General features: G+C 36.2%; 1 protein-coding gene across 1 annotated transcript in view; it reads right to left on the reverse strand.

The window, feature by feature from the left end:
• Positions 1 to 24674, reverse strand: part of LOC149787328 (uncharacterized) — a 147997-nt gene that overhangs the window by 114520 nt on the left and 8803 nt on the right. Inside the window, exon 3 of the mRNA XM_089977870.1 lies at positions 16260 to 16434. Within this exon, the coding sequence (XP_089833996.1) occupies positions 16260 to 16328 (69 nt within the window). The 5' untranslated portion in view covers positions 16329 to 16434. The remainder of the gene's footprint in view (positions 1 to 16259; positions 16435 to 24674) is intronic.

A 24674-nucleotide genomic window follows, 5' to 3' on the forward strand; every position in this document is an offset into this window, starting at 1 on the left:
GAAAATAGGTTTTCTGAATACAACTGCTATGGAAGCCATATCTTTGAAAGAGCATGTCCTGAGAAATACTCCAATATAATTTGAAATCAGCGCAGCTGTTATAAAGAAGTTAAAAATAGGTTTCTTGGACTAGTTCCTAAGAAAACTACACTAGTGCTATTGGTGCTATCCCAGACACAATTTTTGTAGAGCATGTGCTAAGAAACATTCCTACCATGATTGGTCAAAATTGACAGTCAGACTGCATTGATTTGGAGAACTTGAAAACTGGTTTTACCGTTTGGTTGCTATGGAAACCAACAAAACAGAATTATGGTATAGCAAGTTCTGATGAACAATTCCACAATTTTTCATAAAATCTGGCACAGTAGTTTTTGAGAAGAAGCTGAAATTAGCAATGATGACAAATGTCAAATGACAGACAACAAACTAGGCACTCCTGATGCATAGTCAACCCATCTGATCTAGTCATGAATGTCTGAAAGGCAGAGACATAGACACATTAATGATGTTTGTGATTTGGCTGCATTCATTAAATTTGCCCATTTTTAACAAAGGTTCCAAAATATAGATTTTGCAAATTAAAGATATGAACTTGCATTATACAGTCACTTGCTTATAATAGTAGTTTAACTGCAAACTGGACATACCTAGATTTATTTTTGCATCATGTGCCAACATATCTGGGACTGTGCCTTTTGTTAGGAGTAATCAGTAGAACAAGCAACACTGACCCTGATCTCCAGGTGTATTATGCTACCGCAGCTCAGGACCTTTATGGTTTGCAATTTGACACTACCTGTAAGGGAGTATGTTGTTATCCATACACTGGTGGCAGCTGCTTAATTCAGGCTTGACTGTCAAAGCTGTCACGATAAAGTCACACATGATGACCTAAACAATCAAGACTTTTACAGCTTACAGCTAGCTGTAAGTGACATTTGTGGGAAAGATTGTATATGTAAAAGAAAGGAAATGTCAACATAGAGAGCTAAACTGACGTCTGGAGCAAGTTTTAATTGTTCTGGGAAAGTTGAAATTTTCATTCAAGTTGCATACATCCAAAATAATTTTAATAACCTAAACTGAATGTAAAAGATAACGAACAAGCAAATGTGTTGGTAAATTACAACCCCTCTGGTGTATTATCATTATTCTAAGGTAATAAAAAGTGATACATACTACTGTACAGTCCTTAGAAAATATGCCCCCAAAACAACTGAAAATCCTTGTAATAAGATCATTTCAATTCATGCCTTATCTTTTCACATATGCAATAACTAGTTCCCCCCCCCCCCCTTTCTGTAACAGTAGTAGTATGCAAAATTTGATCTCCTTGGTGTCAAACTGCAGAGGTAATGGGGAAAGAGTGTGCAGAAATTTATTTGAAAATTGATGCAGTAATGGATGACAGGCATGGATGCATTAGCATTTTATGGCACCTAAGAACAGAACTGACTAAACGGTGCAATAAAGTTCTAAAACTGTAAAAATGAAGAAAAAATGCACACAAAAACTTTAAGGAGATAAACTCTTCCAAATAAATGTACACATAAAGTACAAGATAAAATATAATGATTAAGGTGTTAAAATTCTGCAAATGCCTTATATAATAGAAGATAAAGATAACACATGTAAAATTCTGAAAATGCCTTATATAATAGAAGATAAAGGTAACACATGTAAAAATTCCTCAAACATATGGTAAAAATCTTTAGCATAAACCACATTTTCTCAAAAAAGTCCAAGATTTTCTCAAACTGTAAATCACCATAAAGTTTCTTCATCGAATTCAGGTTAAAACTTTGCGGAAGTTGATAAACTCAACCTACTGTCAGTACACAACTGAAGGGTACACCTGAGTCAGGTACATGTACATATATGCCTGAAACTACCACATCTCTGTGATTTGTTCTCAGTGAGGGATGACATTCTCCTAAAATGCCTTTGCTGTTACAGGGCTTGGGATGCACAGGCAAAAGGTACAACACCTGCCACTGAAAAGTGTGCATAACAATGAAACCTTTCATTTGTGTCTCATCTCATTAAGTGGAATATCTGCTTATGGTACATGTTTTAGACATAGGATAAATTCCAATATGGTACATGTCTTTAGACCTAGCATTATTTCCAATAAAATATGGTACATGCCTTTAGACAAAGGGTGAATTCCAATAAAACATGGTACATGTCTTTAGACATAGGATAAATTCCAATAAAATATGGTAAATGTCTTTAGACATGGGATAAATTCCAATAAAATATGGTACATGTTTTTAGACATAGGATAAATTCCAATAAAATATGGTACATGTCTTTAGACATGGGATAAATTCCAATAAAATATGGTACATGTCTTTAGATATAGGATAAATTTCAATATGGTACATCTCTTTCGACATAGGATAAATTCCAATATGTTAGATAGGATAAATTCCAATATGGTACATGTCTTTAAAGATAGGATAAATTCCAATAAAATATGGTACATGTCTTTAGAGATGGGATAAATTCCAATAAAATATGGTACATGTCTTTAGAGATGGGATAAATTCCAGTAAAATATGGTACACATCTTTAGAGATAGGATAAATTCCAATAAAATATGATACATGTCTTTAGACATAGGATAAATTCCAATAAAATATGAAACAGATATGGTAGCAGTCCAAAAAGGCATGACATAGTATCTGATAACAGCAGTGACGAATTCAAAAGTCTCCCAGCCAAGATCCCAGGTACTGTAAATTCCTTTAGATCAAGATCTGGGAGTGGACCTGGGAGTTGGTTTACATTTTAATCCTGAAAGACCCTTCATGAGCTCCAATGTTAACTCTACTTCACTTTTTAAAATATAGAGTCCAAGCTATTTTTTTAAACACATTTTTGACACAGAAAATTTCCCTCAAGATCAAAGGAAAGCAGAAAATTACGCAGGGACCCAACACCTTTCTATAAGTTTATGCCCTATGACAATGTCTTAACAAATGAGAAAGAAAAACAAGATTACTGCAAACAGCAAATCATAAGGTCATCTCAAGAAATTTTCCCTATATATGAAACGATCTCTGAGCTAGGGATCTGATTCTTGTGTGATATGATGTAGACCTGGGTAAAATTTCATTAAAATATTTGTTAGGGATAAAAAGAAATAGTCCTGATGAGAAAAGTGGCTACTGAATTATATTTTCAGTTGTTGTGATCTTGACCACGAGGCACGTAGTATGAATGATGCACAAGTCAAGTAGATAAAAGACTACATATCTTGACTGCATCAAAGGTTATACACATTTGCGAATAGAGATCACAATTTATATTTTCATTCACTTTAACCATAAAAACCTTGAGGTTAAGGGGATAACTGAATAGACAAGAAGTTTTTGACCTTGAAGCAGGGGGCATGGCTAAAGCATGTGACACTGACTAGTCATAATATATAACTGGTTCATTGGTTTAAAAGTTATACTCTAGACAAGGACATGAGTAAGTAACATTTTCTACTGATGTAACCTATACCTTGAAGAGGAGGACAAAGTTTCTGTCTGATGTACACAGACTATACATGATATATAATGGAGTAAAGTTTCATTAAAATTCTTTGGTGTTAACAAAATTTTACTCTGAATAAAAGGAGACAAGTCACATAAGTACTTCTTTGCTTGCCATGACTTTTACCTTGAGGAAGGTATCATATTAATAAAAAGTTTAGTTTTCTCCATTCTGTGCATTTTAAATTTTGTTTAGCACAGATGAATTCAAAAGGGTACATGCCTTGTGCAGACAATGGCAATACATCTTAAAAAGTGAAGGAAAAAAAACCCCAACAACCTTGTTACTTGCAATACTGGGCTTTCTGTGCAAACAATTAGGTAGGTCCTATAAAACATCAGCAGCCAGATCATAAAACTTGAACCACATGGCAAAGTTCTCAATCACCAAGATTACCTGTGTTTTAACAAAACATCTGTGGGCAAACTGGAAGGAATTAAAGAACAATGGACTTGGGCATGCTAAACAGTACTTATGTCAATGAAGGTGATAATGACATGTCTGATACAAGTGCAATTATGATGTATTTTGTGGTTGTAGGAATGAATGAACTGAAATTAATGACTATGACAAATGGGGGTGGGGGACCTGTCACAGCATCTTAACGTAATTCCAACAAAGACAGCATGGTTATTCATGCGTAAAGAATACAAAAACTAAAGAAATGCACAAGATTCCAAATTTGAAAATAGCTCAAAAATAACTAAATGAAAAAGTAACATTTCATTTCTTTTCAAATCATGTGCAACAATTTCAAATAAACAAGTCAAGGTGGAATTGTATATAAGCACATCTGTAGGCAGTTTTATCTTGAAAAGAAACATTTTTTAAAAAACCACAATAATAAAACATAAAAGAGAAATATTAGTACACAATGTATTTAAAGGAATGAACAAAAATGTTCATAACTGAAGTGCCACTAGACGATACGAATATTTTTAGTTCATGATGATGCAACAGGCATGGGTCCATAAATTCCATCCACTGAGCCCTTAACTTCTAAAACCTGAAAAAACACTGAATGATAATATAACCTGAAGAGAGATTGGTAAAATAATTACAAATCTGGAGGGCTCTATTTAATATCTAAACACAATATCCCAGACAGGGAAAAATAAATTCTTTGTATTAAGATTTAGAAAGTCCTGGTTCTTTTGTAGTAGCATGTTGTACACTTTGACAAGCTTAATTACTTATTCTAAAAGCATAAGTTGTTGTTGTTGTTGTTATTGTTGTAGGGTTTAACGCCATTTTTCAGCACATGATAGGCTATACATGGCAGCCAGTATTAATGGTGGAGGAAGAACCCGGGAAACCCCCAGAAAGAACCACTGACCCACGAGAAGCTACTGGCAAGCTTTCTCACATACCCACATTGGCTGAATCCAAGACTCGAACCCATGCAGACAGAGGTGAGATGGCAGTGATCCATAACGGACAGCGCTTTAGACCACTCGGCCACTCGGGGCCCCTCTAAAAGCATAAGAACAAAAGACCGAGTTTTAGCTAAATGACTAGAACTGAAAGGTCAAATTAAAAAAGTACACAAAAGTGATTTCAAAATATTAATAAACCAAACAAAACCAACAAATCTTTTGCAGAATGCTCAATGTGTTATTATTTAAGTACATTATGTAAGGTTCAATCTCATTATAATATGCACAAACAATATAATCAACAATATCCACACCACACATATCCCTCAGTAACTTGCAAACAACAGTCCATACATATCAAACACTGGATAAGCCAGGATGCAAGATATGAAGAGAAACAAACTTTGGTCAACAATGTCAGTTAGGGGAAGACCAGTATACTTTCACTGATACACATAATTTCCTAATTTTCTTTGTCCCACAAAGATATTCATAATGTGGATTTTAATAAAATTGTTCAATTTTAATGAGTCACATAAAGTTTATAAACTTATTTTAAATCAAGCAGACATGCTGTGCTCACAAATTCATGCATCTATAAAGTTACAATTTCCTCCCTTTCACTATCAAACCAAGTGTATCCAATGTAAGCAGACACAAGTGATCTCAAGCTCCACTGATATATTTTCATATAAATGCCACAGTGGAACACATCACTGATCAGTATGGTTCTGCTAGTTAATTCCGCATGACATTTACACAGTTTCTTTGTCAATAGCACATTGCATTGACTGAGTACAACACCATTTCATTTGTGCAAATAAAAACAGTTGGCATACAGCAGCTGCAATGTCATGGAAAAAATTTATCCGAATTGGAAAGACATGGATCAAAATAATGGGAAAAACCCTAAAAAAATGTTTTCTTAAAACATGCAGGTTATTTTTTTAATCAGTGAAATTAAAAACCCAAAGATGAGTCAAAGAAAAAAATTCTATGGTATGTGATTTTAACAAACAATAATGCTGATAAACACCAGAACATAATAATGTCAGTTCAAATGCTGTGGGTGTTGTGCTAATGTTGAAAACATGTTTTGGCTGTAGACAACTAATCTGTTAATATGCTTGGGTCAAGTGTGTGTGTGTGTGTGTGTGTGTGTGATTTGGATTTTTAATGTAGCATTAATAATTTTTCAGTCATATCGCTACGATGCCTGCAGGGGCCCTGAGTGGCCGAGTGGTCTAAAGTGCTCTCCGTCACGGATCACTGACATCTCACCTCTGTCTGCGTGGGTTCGAGTCTCGGGCTCGGCAAATGTGGATATGTGAGAAAGCTTGCCGGTAGCTTCTTGTGGGTCGGTGGTTCTTTCCGGTTCTTCCTCCACCATTAATACTGGCCACCATGTACAGCCTATCTTGTGCTGAAAAATGCTGTTAAACCCTATAACAACAACAATAACAACAATGATGTCTGCAGTGTGACAGCTTATAGTGATGTCTAGCACTGGGGCATCATGCCGCACCATGTCCCACCCAATCACATTATCCTGACACCAGGCCAACCAGTCCTAACAGTAACCTCTTAATGCTGAGCGCCAAGCGAGGCAGCTGTTAGTATCATTTTTGTATGTCTTTTGTATGACTCGACCGTGGATCAAACCCACGACCTCTCACATCCAAAGCGGACGCTCTAACCACTAGGCCATCGGAGCAGTCATGCTTGGGTCAATGTGTCAATTAAGATTTCAACAGTTGGAAGTCATCTCACCAAAAGAGTCACCACCTTTTCGTTGAAGCACAAGTGGGCATTGCAATGACAACTTATATGACTTTTTCACATTTTACTAGATAAGTGCCTATCACATATATGATGAATTTTACAATAAAATAAAATTAAAAAATTTAATTAAAAATACAAATTTCACTTAAAAAGACTTCTCTGACAGGCATTATTTGATACAGTATTGCATTTATCAGTTTTATTTCATCATGTGTTTGTGTTATATATCGAGAAAATACTTTTCTTAAAGAAAATTTTACAACTACAGTCAAACCCGGTTATCTCGATTACGTCGGGGGTGTAAAAAAATCGTCGACATAACCGGGTCCCGAGATATCCGGGTTCATAAAAACCGGTAATTTTAAAAATGTCCATGAGCATTACTCCTGTCTCTTGCTGGTGTTTACTGGAATCCCCTCCCACTGCATGTTACAATAAAATAAACAAAACGCTTAATTGATAATAAAATGAAATGAACTAACCTGGTGTTGTTATCATTTATTCCTTTTTTATCATCATAAGTAATTTATTAAAGAAAAAATATATCTATGAACTCCTTATATCACATGTAGCGTATGCATCCATTACTGCAGTGTGCATCACTTATGTCAGATAACACACGACGCATTTTTATAATTGATGTGAATATTGAAAAACAAATCATGTTTGGTTGTACTCAGAGGTTTGAATATGTTATCAGATTGAAAAATGGATCAAAGAAAATCACAAACGAGAGAGTGAGAGAGAAACATCCACCGATTGCTTTCAGGCACCCGCCATTCACGCATAACGCGGTGTTAGGTGCAAAATAACCAAGATTGTATTATATCCAGGTTAATATATGACAGTATCTCGCAGATAAAGATCAATAAATGTTTTTGAAAATACATGTACATGTACATTGACTGTGAGTGCAAATGACACTCCTTTCACTAGCATGGGTTACAAAGAGTATTTATTAAAGCAAGTTAATGTTGAGTAGACTACTTACCCCGCAGGCATCAATGCGAGTTTGTATCAATTATGATTCCAGATGGCAAATAAATAGATGCGCGGGTGGTGAATAAACACATCCGGTAGCGAGCAGTAAACTAATTCTTTGAACTTACCAGCAGGATATCAAATACAAAGGTTATTTTATTGCAAAGCAAACCGACCCTGGACACTGACTTTTGATTCTTTCAAGTGTGCCGATTCTTATTTTCTTTTCTGTAGCTGACATCTAAGATTCTACGTTTTCGTAAAATAAAGTTACATTGTAATTTGTACACACTCTTGTCTTTGTGAATCCTTGAATATTTTATGTAGTGAACATGATATATTCTTAATAAACTAATCGATTAAGCTACTCTTACGAACCAAAAATAGAAAGAATATGAAATAAACATGTGACTACTGCCGTAACGGACCAAAATTGTGCCTGAAAATCGATCGCTTTTGCTGACTATTTCTTGTACAATTTCTGTGAGATTGACGTTAAAAAGTTGCATTTCGTCGAATTAAGCGGGTCCACATGTTACTTCGGACCGAAACTTATGCCCGACATAACCGGGTTATCGACTTAACAGAGGTCGAGATAAGCGGGTAAAAAATAGCATAACAAAGAAGAATTTTTTCGGGACCAGACCAAAACGCTCGACATAAGCGGGTTGTCGAGATAACCGAGGTCGAGATAAGTGGGTTTGACTGTATATAATTTCTTAAAAAGATTTTATTATTAACCACTACTTTTGATAATAAAATGAGTATGTACTGACTTCAGTTTTCCAATTCCAACCGTAACATTTTAATGTTAAGCAAACAGAAGTTTATCTTGGAGCTTTTCAGCAAGAAAAACAATGGATATAAATGAATTTGTTGTTATGGGTGGGCATCACCAGAGCTACCCTCCCACAATACATTTTGGTATAGATAATGTCCACCCAGCGAGGGATTTTATTTCGATACCGTTTTTACAAAAAACCAAAATACGGGTTGGGTCAGTGCCTGTTAATAATATGTTGATATTACACTGAATACAGTATTATGGTTTCATGGAAAAGACTTAATTCAGCTAAATACTCCTTCCTACATCTACATATCTTGTATTACTGAATAGAAAAAAAAATGTAATTAATAACTGGATATAAATGTTATTAAAATGATAAAATGAATCACGCTTACCTTGACAAAATACCTAATGTATTCTAGTATGACAAATTATCATTTTTTACTTAAACGTCAATAAATTTCAGTGCTTGACATAAAAAATTAGGTATCGAAAAACATGCACAACTTGATGTAAAAATACTATGGCAACGAGTCAACATGGATTACTAGTAAATGACTGGAAATTTAACAAAAAAAATAAGTATGGCTATTGGTTTCTACATCACATTTCCATATCAGATATGCAGTTTGTTTGGGAATAAGCTCCTGAACAAATCATTCTAACATTTTATGCAAGGTAAAGCAATTTTCAAGTGCTCAAATAATGCAGTATATTATAATAAAGCTACTTCAAGCACTCATTTACCTGTTGGAAACATTGCATAAAACTGAGCAACTCTGCCAGAAATAAGTCATCAAAACTGAACAATCTGCCAGAGAAACAGATGCTCCACTGTTCGAAACGAATCTCCATGAATTAAGACAAGACCTTTTCTTCTTATAACTGCTGTGTGTTGAAACCATCTCGGATATTCCTTGTTGATAGGATTTTTATACTAGCCATTTTTGGCAGACATACTGGATGTAAAATCAGTACCATTTGCATGCAAGTCAAACTAGTTACTAACACTTTTGATGAAACCCCATGTTCCATACAGAATTCATTGTGGCAGCAATATGGGAAAACAGATCAGCGCAATTCTTTTGAAGATAATCTAGACACTATAAGAAGTCTTCCTATGAAAACCAAATGCAGATACAGTGGTCCCCCTCTGATATGAACACTGTCTTCTGCACCAGGAAAGTGGCCTTATAAGATGGGTAGCCTTTCAGAGGAGGACTAAATTTTTGTGTGAGGAGTATGTGTAATGTATGTAGTAAGAAAGCTACATACTTCAAAGCACTTAACATCTTCATTTAATATCTTCGTTTAAAAGTAACATTAATTATTAAAAGGTTCTTCTTGTTATAATAATAGACTTATTTCAATGTACTTTAGTCAACACTTCTTTCAGTAACAGAAACTTGACATTGGGAGACATTTATTGACAATAGAGATAATCTGATTACTTACCTTACATCACTGTATTAATTAATTGTTTCTGGATAAATTTGAAAACACAAAAAATGGCCGCTCATAAGGGGAACATTTTACATTTTTGTACTAATATGCTGGTCTCTGGTGGAGTTAGAGGGGTGGCAATTCTTGAGGGGTACTTTTGAATACAAACTCGTCAGTGCCAAGGGATTATGGCCATAAGAAGCAGGTGGCCACTGGTCAGGGGGGGACGTTCAAGAGGGGGACTACTGTATATCATTCTGTTCAGGATGCCATAAGAAATTTTTTAAGATGGCTGCTGTGCTGGCCATACTGGATCTCAGATTAGCACCATCATCTTTTAGAATGAAGCAGACATCGCAAGAAGTCTTTCAGCATAAACCCCATACTAATACAACCACTGACATGACTTTGGTTCTTTAGAAAAAGAAAATGAAATTGTGAATGAGGGTCTGTGGGTCCTCACCCAGCAGGATATCAAGGGGGGTTCAAAAATGCATTTTAGACTCTGAAAGCATACAATTGTTCCTAGTGACCCACATCATCATAATATTTTCCAAAGTTGTTACTTTATTTCCCTCACCCCACCCAAAACCAACTCGAAAATTAATGACCTAAAGAATATCACAATGTTTATTGTCACATCCACATACTCTTCAATAATATTAGTGCTGAAGTTATTACATCTGCATGTCAGTGTACACACAATAATTCAGTCACAATAGGGGCCCGAGTGGTCTAAAGCGCTCTCTGTTATGGATTACTGCCATCTCACCTCTGTCTGTGTGGGTTCAAGTCTCGGATTCGTCTAATGTGGATATGTGAGAAAGCTTGCCAGTAGCTTCTCATGGGTCAGTGGTTCTTTCCGAGGTGTTCCCGGGTTCTCCCCCCACCATTAATACTGGCCGCCATGTATAGCCTATTGTGTGCTGAAAAATGGCGTTAAACCTACAACAACAACAGTCACAATAATTTAAACAATGCAGCACATATATATATATATATATTACCATATATATTGGGACACCATAAAATAAATGTCTTCCTGTCCCAGAACTTTGAAACTTTTTTCACCAAGTTCAAATGTCCCAAGACTGAAGAAATACAAATTGTGTTGAATTGTCCCCCCCCCCAAGTTACAATAAAATAAAATAAATAAAATGTTAATTTGATAATAAAATGAAAGAAACTAACCTTGTTTTATATACATTTATTCCTTTTTATTGCTCTTCATGAGCAATTTATTAAAGACAACAATATATCAACGAATTCCATATATGTAGTGCATGCATCCATTGTGTATCACTTAGGTAACACATGACACAATGTTATCAGAGGTCTTGCTAGGATTTTACAACTAGGAGTCCCACCAGCAAAAATTGCAGTCCCCTCTCATTAAGTCCAGTGGGCGTACATGAAGTGGCTAAATGTTCTTCCTGCCTCAGAATTCAGTCACTGTAAACATCAGATTTTCCCAATACTCAGTAGCAGTATAAGTCTTTGAACTTGCCGCCCAGCTCTTGGATCAGGTTCTTTTGATGCACTCTTATCATGACAACATTATATATCTGGGGGGATTCAAACTGATTTCTGTCATTGTAAATATCAGCACAGCTAAAACAATACATTGATCAACACATTTTCCCACTCAGCACATGGTTGAAGCAAGACTGGCAAGCCTTTTAATTTGCTGTCCCGCTATTGCATGTATGCATGCGTAGGACTCCTGCATAAGTGATTTTCTACACCCAAGATAAAAGACTTGCATCCAAGTAGGCATGATTAGGCATTTCCGAGACCTCTGGTTATACATAAATGAATATAGAGAAACCAATCATGTTTGGCACCTGCCATTTGTGCATGACCCAGTGTATGGTGTAAAATAACCAAGAGTGTTGTTGTATCCAAGTTAACAATATGACATCTTGCAAAAAAAAAATCTATATTAGAAAATAAATTCCCTTTCAGAGCAAATAATCTTTTTATTGACATTGGTTACAAAGAAGTATTATTAAAGCAAGTTAATGATGTGTATACTATTTACCTGCAAACATCAATGCCTGTTTGTATCCAATAAGATTACAAATGGCAAACAAATCAAAGCCCAGGTGGTGAATAAACACAACTGGTAGCGAGAAATAAACTCATTATTTGAACTTACCAGTAGGATATCAAATACAAAAGTTTTTTTACAAAGCAAGCCACCCTCAGAAGCCGACTTTGGATTTTTTTAAGAGTGCAGATTTTTTTACATACAAAGTTGGTTGACACAGGAACTTTTGTTTCTTTTCACTAGTATTCATGAGAATTTTGAAAATAAATTGAAACAACGGAGCAGCTTTTAAAGCAACACAATCTAGCACTTCATACACAGACATCAATGGCCCAGCATCTCTAGAGGAGAAAATAAAATCATTCCATGAATTCATGAAGGCCATAAAAGAAAATAATTAATGGCAATAAGATCATTACCATGGACATAACTCCAATGTATTTGATCTCATTTCTGGACAGACATGGGATAAGAGGGGGTTATAAGCATGAATCTATATTTAGTTCTTGCAGTTTCCACAGCAGGGGATGTGTTGCCTCTAACGATAATTGTTTGTGGCATGAGGGAGCTAACACATCCAGGCACATAAAGGATGGACTGTTATGTGTGCAGGAGAAGGGTCGGGTTGATGATGAGGTGATGCCACAGTGGATTAAAGAAATCTATCTCAAGTACACAAATTGATATTTTATTTAAAATCATATTTAAATTTCAGTGCATTTCTAAATATGAAATTCTGGAATGATTGAAAGGTGTCCCACAATTTCCAACTCAGAAAAAAATGATGTGTCCCAAAACAAAGAGTGCACAAAAAATTACTTAAAAAAATTAATTTATGTGTCCCAACAAATACATTGCCCCAAGATATAGAGTAAATACAGTATATATCACTTTTCTTGTTTTTCTTGCATGGTAAAATATTTAATTATATACATCAACTATATAAAAATATTCACATATATTCATTTGTCTTTTCCCCAAAAGGACACAACCTGTTGATACTGATGGTCCTGGCAAATATTCTTTTGTAGGTTCAATATTCAATTTCATCTTTTCATTCAATTTAAGCCCCTCCATGTATTGTCTACACGCAGTTTGCATATTTTAAGACAGGGTTTCATGTGCCCTCACATGTAAGATTTAAATATCATATTGCACTTTTTCCTCATGTTCTGTACTGAGTTGTAGGATTCTGTGTTTATCCCCATTCATGATACTAAAGGATGACTCTACTCCAGGGTTGGAGCCGCTATGACCCGTCAGCTAGTATGGCCAACTCATGACAAGAAAGGGTGTGGGTCTGAAAACCACCATTAGACCAGCCTGTGTCAGCTACTGTGATGCATTTTTGGTGTCTTTAAGCAAGGCCATCTTCACTAGCCAAGGTTCCAATGTGACAACCCTATCTACACCTTGGTGTATCGAGCAGATATATTTGTGCTTCCAGTCTGTGAATTTCAATCAAGGCACCACATCCAATCAAAATTACGTTGTTTAAATTTAAACACTGTTCCTAAATGATCAAGACAAGAGAAGCACACAAATGGAATGGACTGATAAATAAACAATTTTCTATTGCCGGTCCGCATTTGCACAAATACTTTTCACTCAAATACACATGTAATGGCTTCCCATTTGTTCATAGTCATACTTTCGATGTTAAATTGCCAAAGTAACCTTTTAAGGTCAACTGCCCCCACCATTTTCAGCCAATGTAAAATGCACCACGTTATTGGTTAGTTGGCATTACAAATTACATGTGTACTGGTGGAAGAAACCAGGACAAAGCACCAATATATGTTTGATCCACCAAGGTGTAGATAGGGTTATATCGGAACCTTGGCTAGCGAAGATGGGCCAAGGCACTGTACTCCAACTGTCTTGGCACTAAATAACCAACTTGTGTTGCTGTGACATAAACCACCAAACCAAGCTCTACTGGTGGGCCATGAAAACAAGTCTGTAAAAACTGATATCTCCCAACATCATAGCTTCCCCATCCATTCTGGTAGAGTAGCAATAACAAGGTTTGAAAGACTGCAACTGTACTTGCAATATTAACTGTTCAGACAGCAGCAATTTCATTCACAACCAGTTAGACAGAATTAGGTTAGACAGAATTACAAGTCATGCAATACGACTTTTCAGTAGGACAACAAGAATTTCACTATCATCGCCATGACTATGCTGGGTGTCAGATTAACAATATTTTTTAAATTTAGGACCATACTAATATAAGTCTTTGTAGTGAAACCACCATTTTGATCTGATCATCAATACTGGAACTGTAATCATGGCCACTACAGCAGAGTCATTTTCAGATCACATGAAGTCTTTTTGGTTAAAAAATAGCCAAGTCATTATCACTTTACATTCAAAAGGAAAAGTAAGCAAGATTTTCAAGATGGCTGTACTGTTGACCATATTGGATTTTCAATAAGCACCTTTTCCATTTAGGATAAACTAGACATCACAATAAGTTCTTTTAGTGAAACCCCAATGTTGAAATGACCATCAATTCAGGTGAAGTAACAACAGGATTTAAAAGATGACCACTATGGCAGCCATACTGGTTATCCAAGGGGCACCATTTTCCTTTAGGACCAGTCTACTGGTAAAACAGCACAATGATATGACTTTCCATTCAAGAGGAATGGCAATAACAAGATTTTCAGGATGACTGCCTTCATGGATATACAGGATATCAGACTGACACAGTCTCCTTTAGGATTGACAAGACATCACAGGAAATTATTCAAATGCCCATCTTATCCTACTTTTTACAAAGGCTCATCTGTTTGTTTGCAGTTCATACTGGTCTGCCTTTGATCTGAGACCAAATAGTCTAAAATCCAGACACAAAATTGGATTTCGACCATGGGTGAATTTTGGGTGGAAAACAATCTGGTCCCAAAAAAATGAGGCTTTTTTCTCTGTATTTTGTAGTGAAACTAGAACTTCCAGATTATTTGGTATCATTGTAGAGCTACATCTGTCTACCTTTCTATAATACCACTCACTTTAATGCATCATACATGACCTTGATACTACAGAGCTCAGCAGCAGGCTACTACCTCCTGCCACGTAAACTCTTCGGCAGGGGTTAATGTGTTAAAGGAATAAGGCCACTAATGTTTCTCTGTTTTCCTGTTTTTCAGCCCATGGGAATGTCTTATTCCATAATGTATTCCACATATCTATGCCCCTTTGGCAGTCGGTTTTCTTTATCAAAACCAGATCAGCCAGTCTTGTGAGAATCATCCTCATCTGCAGTCTTGCACTGGGCACCAAAGAAATAATGTTAGATTGCCATCAGAACTTTATTTATTAGATAATCACTAGAAAGCAAAAGTATATCTGTACAAGAAAATGAAAAATAGATGTTTTCATGATGATTCAAGACCATAACATGAGAGCTCATATCCATGGCAAGCAAAACAAGAGTCCCTTGGGCGGACTGATGATCTACAGGGAAAGCAATATTTAGACATCAAAAGGAGTCTTTCTGAGAAAACGCCATGCAGATATAACCATCCATTCAGGAGTAGCAATAACAAAACTCATGATGACTGGTTTAGTGGCCACATTGGATGTCAGAGTAGCACCATTTTCCTTTAGGACCAACTAAACCATTGGATGAATGTGTGTATAAAGTTTGATGGCAATCCTCCAGGTAGTTTAAGAGAAGATTCATAAAAATAAAACAAACTTCTGTTAATGGACAGATGATGGACAATAGATAACACAATAGATAACAAATGATCGATGACAAAGATGGACAAACGACCATCCCCATAAGCTCTTCTGGTCTATGAAAAAACTATTTTCCTAGATACATTATATAATAAAATGTAAGTGCTCCAAAAAATTGTGTAAAGATATAAACTCGTTGTCCGCTAAGACCAAACCCATCTGACTTCACATAATCCAATTACAGTTGCTTAAACTTTTGTTTGACAGATCATGCACTAAATGACTGAAACTCATCTTAAGGAAATAGATAAAAGACAATTCACTGACCAAAGAAACTTGTTTTCAACTGACTTAGTTGTTTGAATTTTCATGTCTCTAAAACCAAAAAGTGTGTACCTTATGTGGATTTTGGCACCCTGGAGATCCATGTGAGTGTACTTTCTATGTTGTTCTAATCCATACAAAAGTAATAAATTCTGAAGTAAATGTACCTGAAACAAGTACTTGGTCAAGAGTAGATGGATCAAACAAATATTTGCTCCTCCATACTTTTCGCAGGGAATGAAAAAATACTGTGTCAGATGTAAATTAACTTTACCTTTCTAGGAGGTGACTTCATGTCAGACATATCTGGCAACGAAAGGACTGTATAGTGTAATGAAGGCATGCAGATTTCTTGGCTAACACCTGCATCAAAATGGTGGGAATTTCCATAAAATAATATCCTTTCCAATACATTGGTAACACTGAATATTTTCACACACTTTATGCATCTGTAAAACAAAAGAAAAAAATATTGTACATAATAACTTTACAACCTCCTCAGACGTACAAGAATCTCTTCACTGTACCTATACTCATTCTTTAAATATATATACACACACACACACATACAAGAATTTCACATCCTAAAGACATTTTTTTATGAAAATGAATGAGGCAGCCATATATTTGTAAAATATAATATTAAGATATTCAAAGGATATCTGCTAAATTGTGCCTAGTTATTAACTATTCTAGAAAAATATTGCTGGGGTTAGGTTAAAACTAATTATGAAATAATCACCTGCTACTAATGCATTTCTTTTTTTATTGCCAGGGCTCTAGTCACCTGCCCAGGCTAATAATTCCCTTCTCCAATCACTATTGGATGGCTAGAATTGAAAAGAACAGGATCCCAGCCTGATAACTTAGTCAAAGTCAACATAGGGAATACCACCATCTTCTGACTCCGGATCTAGAATACAGGACATCAGGATAGGAGAGAATCTTTGCAATAGAAGCGTTACATATTTAAAATTAGTTTTACCCCACCCTATAAATTTTAACATCAATAATTCACTGTACACTACTACTGCATTGCTGAACTGACCAGCAGGACGGAGGTTGATGGCTCAACAAATTTGGAACAGGAAACCATTGTAATTACCGTACCCCTATAGTAGGAGTATCTACTACTATGATTGGTAGAAGGTTGAGGCATGTGTTGTGCCACATGTATAAGGCCTAACAAATAAATGCCATCAAGCTGATTGGCCAAAAAGCAAAGGTAAAAAGAGAAGGTAGTGTGCAACTGCCAAATGAGGAGTGATTAAAATAGGCAAAAGACATAGCAATGGATCGTAACCTCATGGGATTTAATCTGCATGAAAGAAATGTCCCTCCATGTGAATGACTGAGCAGTAAAGTAGTCAAGCCAATCAACATGGAAATAGTGGCCAGTGAAATATCCTACTTACGGTAGGGAGATTAACATCTGATCCCTCCTTCTCCCTTTAGAAGCCAAATAAAACCTCGAAGCCATAATTGAGAAAAGGACCCTACCTTGATTGCCCACAGATATGACACAGACTGGGTATCTGAAAAGGAAGTGGGGCTATGGAAGGTAGCTATTTCTTAACCAGAAATCTAGTTTGGCTAACATGAGAAACCAAACCATAATTACCACACACCATGGACGACCCTTTACCGCAGACAATGCATGCAGGTTGCACCTTTTCCTCAATAATGCTAAGGAGAGTAGGAAAAGTTTTAAGGGTAAGGTTCTTAGAAGATACACCTGAAGGTTTACAAAAGTGTTTTGACAGTGCCTAAAGAACACATGAAAGATTCCATCTAAGCTTTAGTGAATGAGATACCAGTCTCTAAAGTTCAAAATGCCTGATGTGATCAGTAAAATGGGCCCAGCTAAATGGCATAATCTCTAAAGAATCTGAAAGTGTTAGAAAGGGTTGCCCTTTAGCTTTTAATAATGGACACCATACATTCTCTTTCCTCAAAAATGGAGACAAGAAACTCTGCAACAGCACCCAAAGTGGGACAGTTAGGAACAGCATGTCTCCTAATACAACAATTTGCTTTGGAAAACCTGGATGTAGATAGCATCCTAGCCTGGAAAATACAATTGGCAGCATTGCTTGAAAACAGGTCCTGGTGGATTCATCATTGTAGATGAGCCAGTTTTGAAGGCAGAGAATCTGGAAACTGTTGTGGAGAGAACCCTGTGTTGTAACAGCTGATCCCTCCTCTGTGGTAATCTCCTTGGATTGTTTACCAACAGGTCAAGCAGGTCAATTAACCACAAACTGTTGGGCCACATGGGGACCTACCAGGATGAGCTGGCCAGTTATGTCACAGACTTGGTGGACCACCTCCTTAATTATTTTGTAAGGTGGGAAGATGTACACATAATGGCAATCCGATTATCAACTGAAAGCATCTACTGCCCAGGCCCTCTGATCTGGTACTTGAGAGACAAAAAGGAGCTTGTTGTTCAGTCTCTTAACATGTCCACCAAGGGTCTTCCCTACATTTGGAAAAGTGACTGCTACCGACTGGTAGAGAGACTATTCCATGAGGACTGCTAAAACCCATTCTAGACACACTGTCCACCAGGATATTTCTTTTGCCGGAATATGGCCGACTCTGAGAGTGGTTTCCTCTGAGGTTGTTCCAGACTTCCATCAAAGTGAAGGACAAGGTGCATGCATACCTCTGATGACCGAAGTACTATGTTATTGATATGATGTCTCAGGTACCCACAACACAATAACACCTTACGATGATAAAACACCTGTAATGCTAGCAGCACTGCTTGTATTTTCAAGAAGCTTATATGATGAAACACCTGTTCCTGGGACAAAAATTCCTGAAAAACTGAACCTTCTGGCTCCAGATGAACACTAATTTGAAAAGATGATATTGTAAAGAAAGGAGTGGGGTTTGAGGGGAGAGAGAGAGATTGGGACACTAAATTTAGTCACCATAAAGGTGATGGTGAAAATTATATCCCTGAGCTAAAGGTCCTTGTGTGGTCTCCAGCTGAGTCTCCTAGAAAGAGAGGTAAAGATGCATCAACAAGTAAGACTTGGTCAGAGTAGATGTAAAATAAATTGGAATAAAGAAAAGAAAAGCAAATGCAACCTAGGCCAGCATGGAAATTTAGTCCAACATAAAGTCCTGACAAGAGCTTGAAACTGAAATAACTCAGGCTGAGACAAAGTCAGGGATTTTTTGTGTGGCGGGATGTAGAGGATGTGAAGGTACACATCCTGAAGATTGTACAGTGTAGACCAGGTTTTATGGTATTCCTAACTGTGGTGGTATTCTCCATCTTAAAGCTTTCTTTACAAAGAAATCTATTAAAGGAGAAAGGCTGATTTCGAGTCCAAGCTTTCCAGTTTCTTATACCAGAAAGATCCAGAAAAAGAAAGTTTCAGTTTGGTCATTTTACATCCTCACAATCTGCTCCTTTCCACAGATGGGTGGAAGTCTCTTCCATTAGTTACATGTAAGCCAGTTTGGACTGGTAAAAGACAGAGACCAGTGGTATCAGTGAGTGTTCTTTGAAACTAAGCCAGTTGCCATCTTTTGAAACAAGATGGACACACATATCATCTGTTATACCCAACAAAACCCTGGAAAACAGGCTACAGGAACTCCTACCAGAATGCTGGAAAATGAAGACACTACAGGAGATGGAACAATAGGGCCAATACCTTCTTTCCTTAGGAAAAGGAATAGTAATCCCAAGACTTTCACCCTTGGCATTTCCAATCAACTTGTCTAGTGAATGATGGGTGAGAAGCTTCAAACCAAGGCTGCTTGTGAGACTACTGAGGATGGACCTGTTTAAAAAAAACCAAAAAAAACCCCACCCCATATGGTGGTCAGAGTAGGTGTGCTCCTTGACCTGTTTTGTAGGGTCCAGAGTTACTGCCAGTGATCTTTGTTATTGGTCTATCAAATACTGTGACATAAATAGACCCAATAACTAGCAACAGACAGAAACCAGCTAACAATACACAGAAGATGTGGCAGACCTTCCTTTTTGTTGTATCACAGAGTGCAGAAGCAATAGAAAAAATGCTGCTCCAGACAGTCTATCTAGACTGGAGAGAATCTTTTATGTCCTCAGCGCCAAAAGACTCAGGACACATGCCTGAGGGAAAGTGGCAGTAAACATTGTTCACTGCTTTATCAAATGGAAAAAGCCTCCTCCACCTTGATTGAAAGGTAGGAAGGAGCTAGGGACCCCAATGAAGTGGGAGGAACTGTCACCACTGGTAAGGAATGCAAATGTAGCAGATAATTACAGGTATTACTGCTATCAGATGTCTTCCTCTCACACTATTTATAAAATCATTTTTTTTCTTCCAGAAAACTATGCTAGAGAATTCACCATACAACCTATTTTATTCCACTCTACTGTTTTTAAAGTTATTGACTGATAACAAACCAAATACCTTCCTTGAAATCATGTCAAGACCTAATTAACTGGCTTTTCTGGTAGAATCAGATGGTGCAGTTTTATCTGACCAGGTCCCCAAATAAGTCTTATTGAACAACAATAAAAGTTGGCATTTTGTAGTTTACCTAAAGTCTGGGTCCCAGGTACAGCTGAACAATGAATGCACTTAATTCACATGAGAATAATTTAGTACAATCCCCTGTAGGTATAGTTTTAAAATAAAATCCTAACATGTTTGTGATGATGACCAGGTAACAGTGGTACTGTACCTTAAAATCTGGAGGGAAAAAAATTAATAATGTTCATATCACTATCCAGTCCAGATGAGTAGCAATAACAAGATTTTCAAGATGACCACTTTGTTGGCCATATTAGATACTGACCAGTACTTTTTATACAGGACCAAACTGACATAAGAAGTCTTAAGTGCAAATTTAATGTGTGTGTGTGATTTGGATTTTTAATGTGGCTTTAACAATTTTTCAGTCATATTGCTATGATGTCTGCAGTGTGGCAGTTTATAGCGATGTCTAGCACTGGGGCACATTATCCTGACAGTACCAATTTGTAAAAGTCTTTGGTAAGACTCGGCCAGGGACTGAACCCACGACTCCCACATCTGAGGCAGACAATCTAACCACTAGGCCACCCGAGCGGTTGCAAATTTAATGCTGATATGGCTTTCCAATCAGGAATAGTATTGATAAAATTTTCAAGATGGCAACAATAAGGACTATAATGGACTTCAAATAGGCACCATTTTCACTCAGAATCAACCAGACATCATAAGAGGTTGTTTAATGAAAACCCCACATCAATATGACTTTCCATTCACAAGTATTAGTGATTACAAGGTTTTCACGATGGCTGCGGTGGCAGCCATTTTGGACATTAAAGCTGCACAATTTTCAACTGGAAATGATAAGTCTTTTAGTGAAAACCTAAGGTCAATAGGACTTTTTATTCCGGAATAGTAGTGGTAACAAGACTTATAAAATGTATGTCCGATCAGTGTTATTTTCATTTTGAACAAACTAGATATCATAACAAGTCTTCTGGTAATAACCCGATGTCAATATCACTTTAGATTTTTCTGGAGTAGCCATAACAAGACATTCAAAATGCTACTCTGCCAGTCACATTTGTTGTTCAAGCAGCATCAATTTCAGTTACAACTAATTAGACCATGAGATGTGTGTTTAAAATTTCATAGATATCTTCCATGTTATTTGGGAGGAGTAGCTATAAGAAACCTATGTTAATGATTGGCACAACCAGGCAAAAGACCATTTCAAAAACTCTTCTTGTATATGACCATTAGAGTTAAATATTTAAAATCACCCCACCCACACTCACAACCTTGCTACACCAAATCTCCTCTCTGAAGAAATCAATGGTAGATTAAGTGTTAATACCAGATATGGACAGATTTTCAAAACGACATTATCAATCCCATAAGCCAGAACTGCTTTGCTAAAAATTATAGTATAAATTCAGACTTCTGTTACTAGTTATTTCAAAACCAAGGCACTAACCACCTATACTAAGAATTCATATTTCTTACAGTTGGCAGTAAAAAGCCCCCTACCTCACACCAGTCCTATTTCCACAACTAGTTTTGGTGTGATGTGATGTGCTTTGGATTTTTAACATAGCTTTAATAATTTTTCAGTCATTTTGCTATGATGTTTGCAATGTAGCATGATGTCCCACTCAGTCACATTATCCTGACACGAGGTCGACCAGTCCTAACACTAACCTCTTAATGCTGAGCGCCAAGCAAAGCAGCTGTTAGTACCATTTTTAAGTCTTTGGTATGAGTCGGCCAGGGATTGAACCCACGACCTCCCGCATCCGAGGTGGATGCTCTAACCAAACTAGTTTTAGTGACAATATCATGCATCAAGTAAGTGACAAATAATGATTATGTATATTGTCTCAAACTTAAACTCTACCAAAAGCGCAATATTAATTTAATATCTAAAATGGTAGAACATTCTCATTTTCTTTCTTTAATGGCACCAAGAGTGTGTATATTCAAATCCAACCCTGACCAGACTAAGCCAGCCATCGTGGCACATCTATAGGCAAGAAACATGATTCCAACATCTTTGGCACATTCACTTTGATGTGTCAATGTAACTTTAATAACAATGAATCAATTAGACTTCCTGCAACTTGTGACTTGATCAAAGCTTGACTTTGTAAGTGATGCATTGATGTTCCACAAGCATACAATATTTAACTTTTGAGAAACTTAAAATCAGTTATTTTGATGAAAATGATGAAGATGCCTGGCTATGTGTACAATCTGTCAGATGTAAGTGTTTGTTGAAAAGAGGCTGTAGAAAGTATTTCAGACTGACTGCTCATAAATATTACTTATTACTGTATAACTATTCATATGCAGCTGTGAAAACAACGACAGTTTTGACATAAAATATGTGTGTGTTTGTTGTTAATTATTCATTTCCTCTGTCATTTTTGAAAACATTACATTCCAGACAGATAAAAATGCTTGTCTACTTAAAAAGTTAAAATAGCTTTTTGTTATCATTACATGTACATAAAACTGGACGCCTGGTACAAATTTGTGTATTCTGATTGCTAACATGTAAATTCTGTTTTGCTGGTTGGAAAAACAATAATACAGCAAAATTTAAATTTTATCACCCTACATGTTATGCATCTTTAAGATGGTTATCCGATGTTCAACAACTTTCCCTCTCATAATACTTTCAGTAAATTGAAGAGTAAGATGTTCCTTGTGAAGTCATTTTATATTGTGTTTGAATAAAGAAAACTTAGATACTTTTATATATTCAAGATTTGACAGATTAACAAATTTGCAAACAAAGCATCCAGTCTGAAAGCTTTCACCATTACGTGAGTAAAATATTGGGTTCTATTTTTACTGAAAACCCAAACAGCTGCACATGACACAAAGTTTGCATATGGAATATTTGTTATTTTGTTGTCAAAATACATCATGTAACTAATCAGAAGTTGTTTACAGTTGACCAGGATGTTTGCTGAGGATGTCCATAAGGAATGTACAAGACAGTTACATGAAATGGTATGTTACATCATATGTGACAAAAAGACTTTTTTAAACAGGTAGCAAACAGACTTAAATTGTTTATCATTATTACAAATATACGATGACCATTAAAATGAAAAAATTCATTGAGAAAACACCCCATATTTTCTCAGCACTCTCGAGATGGTCGTTTATGACTGACATTGAAACCAGACTCTTTTAACATTTACAGACCACATGTTACGTTGTTGTGTATAAATGGCTGTAATGTTAGTAAACATAACTGAAATTCCATACCAATTTATGCTACTGACATGCCTGAAAGTAACTGTAATATTGACATTTAGTCATTTTGCAGTACAGTCACACAAAAAATTATGACCAACCTGTGTGCAAATCATTTGACACTAATGGAACAAAATGGCAGTCATAAAACTTGGTTACTGTTTAGTGATTCTTGTGTACATGCATTGTTATTTTAAGAGGATTGCACTCACATGCAACTGAACTGAAATGAATACTGCATTCCCAATTACTGATTGTGTATTATTTGATTACTTCTAATTAACACTGTGCATCTTATTCAAATTTATGGCACAGAGTTGGCAGTCATTGTAATGTGATCCTTATCTATTGTTTAGCACAATATAACATTGCTTTGCTAGAAATGAGATTTGAAAGAATTTACATGATTGAGTAGTCAAGAGATTTATAGCAACAGTAACATCAGATCAACACTATGGACCAAAAGTACTTAGTTCCAAGGTCACCCTCAGGAAGTTGGCATACCACAGAGCATATATACATACATATATAAAAGCCAAGAAGTGCATAATGATTCAATATTATCCAATATTTATGTCCTGTTATGTGAATTTTTTTTAAAAAACTGATGGCATGGAACTGATAAGCAATATTTTGAAAGGAAAACTGACAGTTATCTTCCAACTGTTATTTTATTGAAGATATGATACCAGATCACTGATCCATAACAAGTTTGATGTGAAAATGAAACAGGTAAAATTTGGGGTATTTGTCCCTTCAGATTTTGTTTTATCTACCCATGCGTCAAATACACCAACTTTTCCAATCTGACACAAAAAATAGTCGCCGGTACGTAAACTGACGCAACCCAATGTTACGTTTTACTCACTAGCAAGAAACAACGGTTTGGTCTAAAAATCATTGCCAGCAGGTAAATTGATGCACCCCAATATTATATT

This window comes from Sinohyriopsis cumingii, chromosome 12, assembly GCF_028554795.1.
Source record: "Sinohyriopsis cumingii isolate HCF-2022 chromosome 12, ASM2855479v2, whole genome shotgun sequence".
In the NCBI taxonomy this organism is placed as follows: domain Eukaryota; kingdom Metazoa; phylum Mollusca; class Bivalvia; order Unionida; family Unionidae; genus Sinohyriopsis; species Sinohyriopsis cumingii.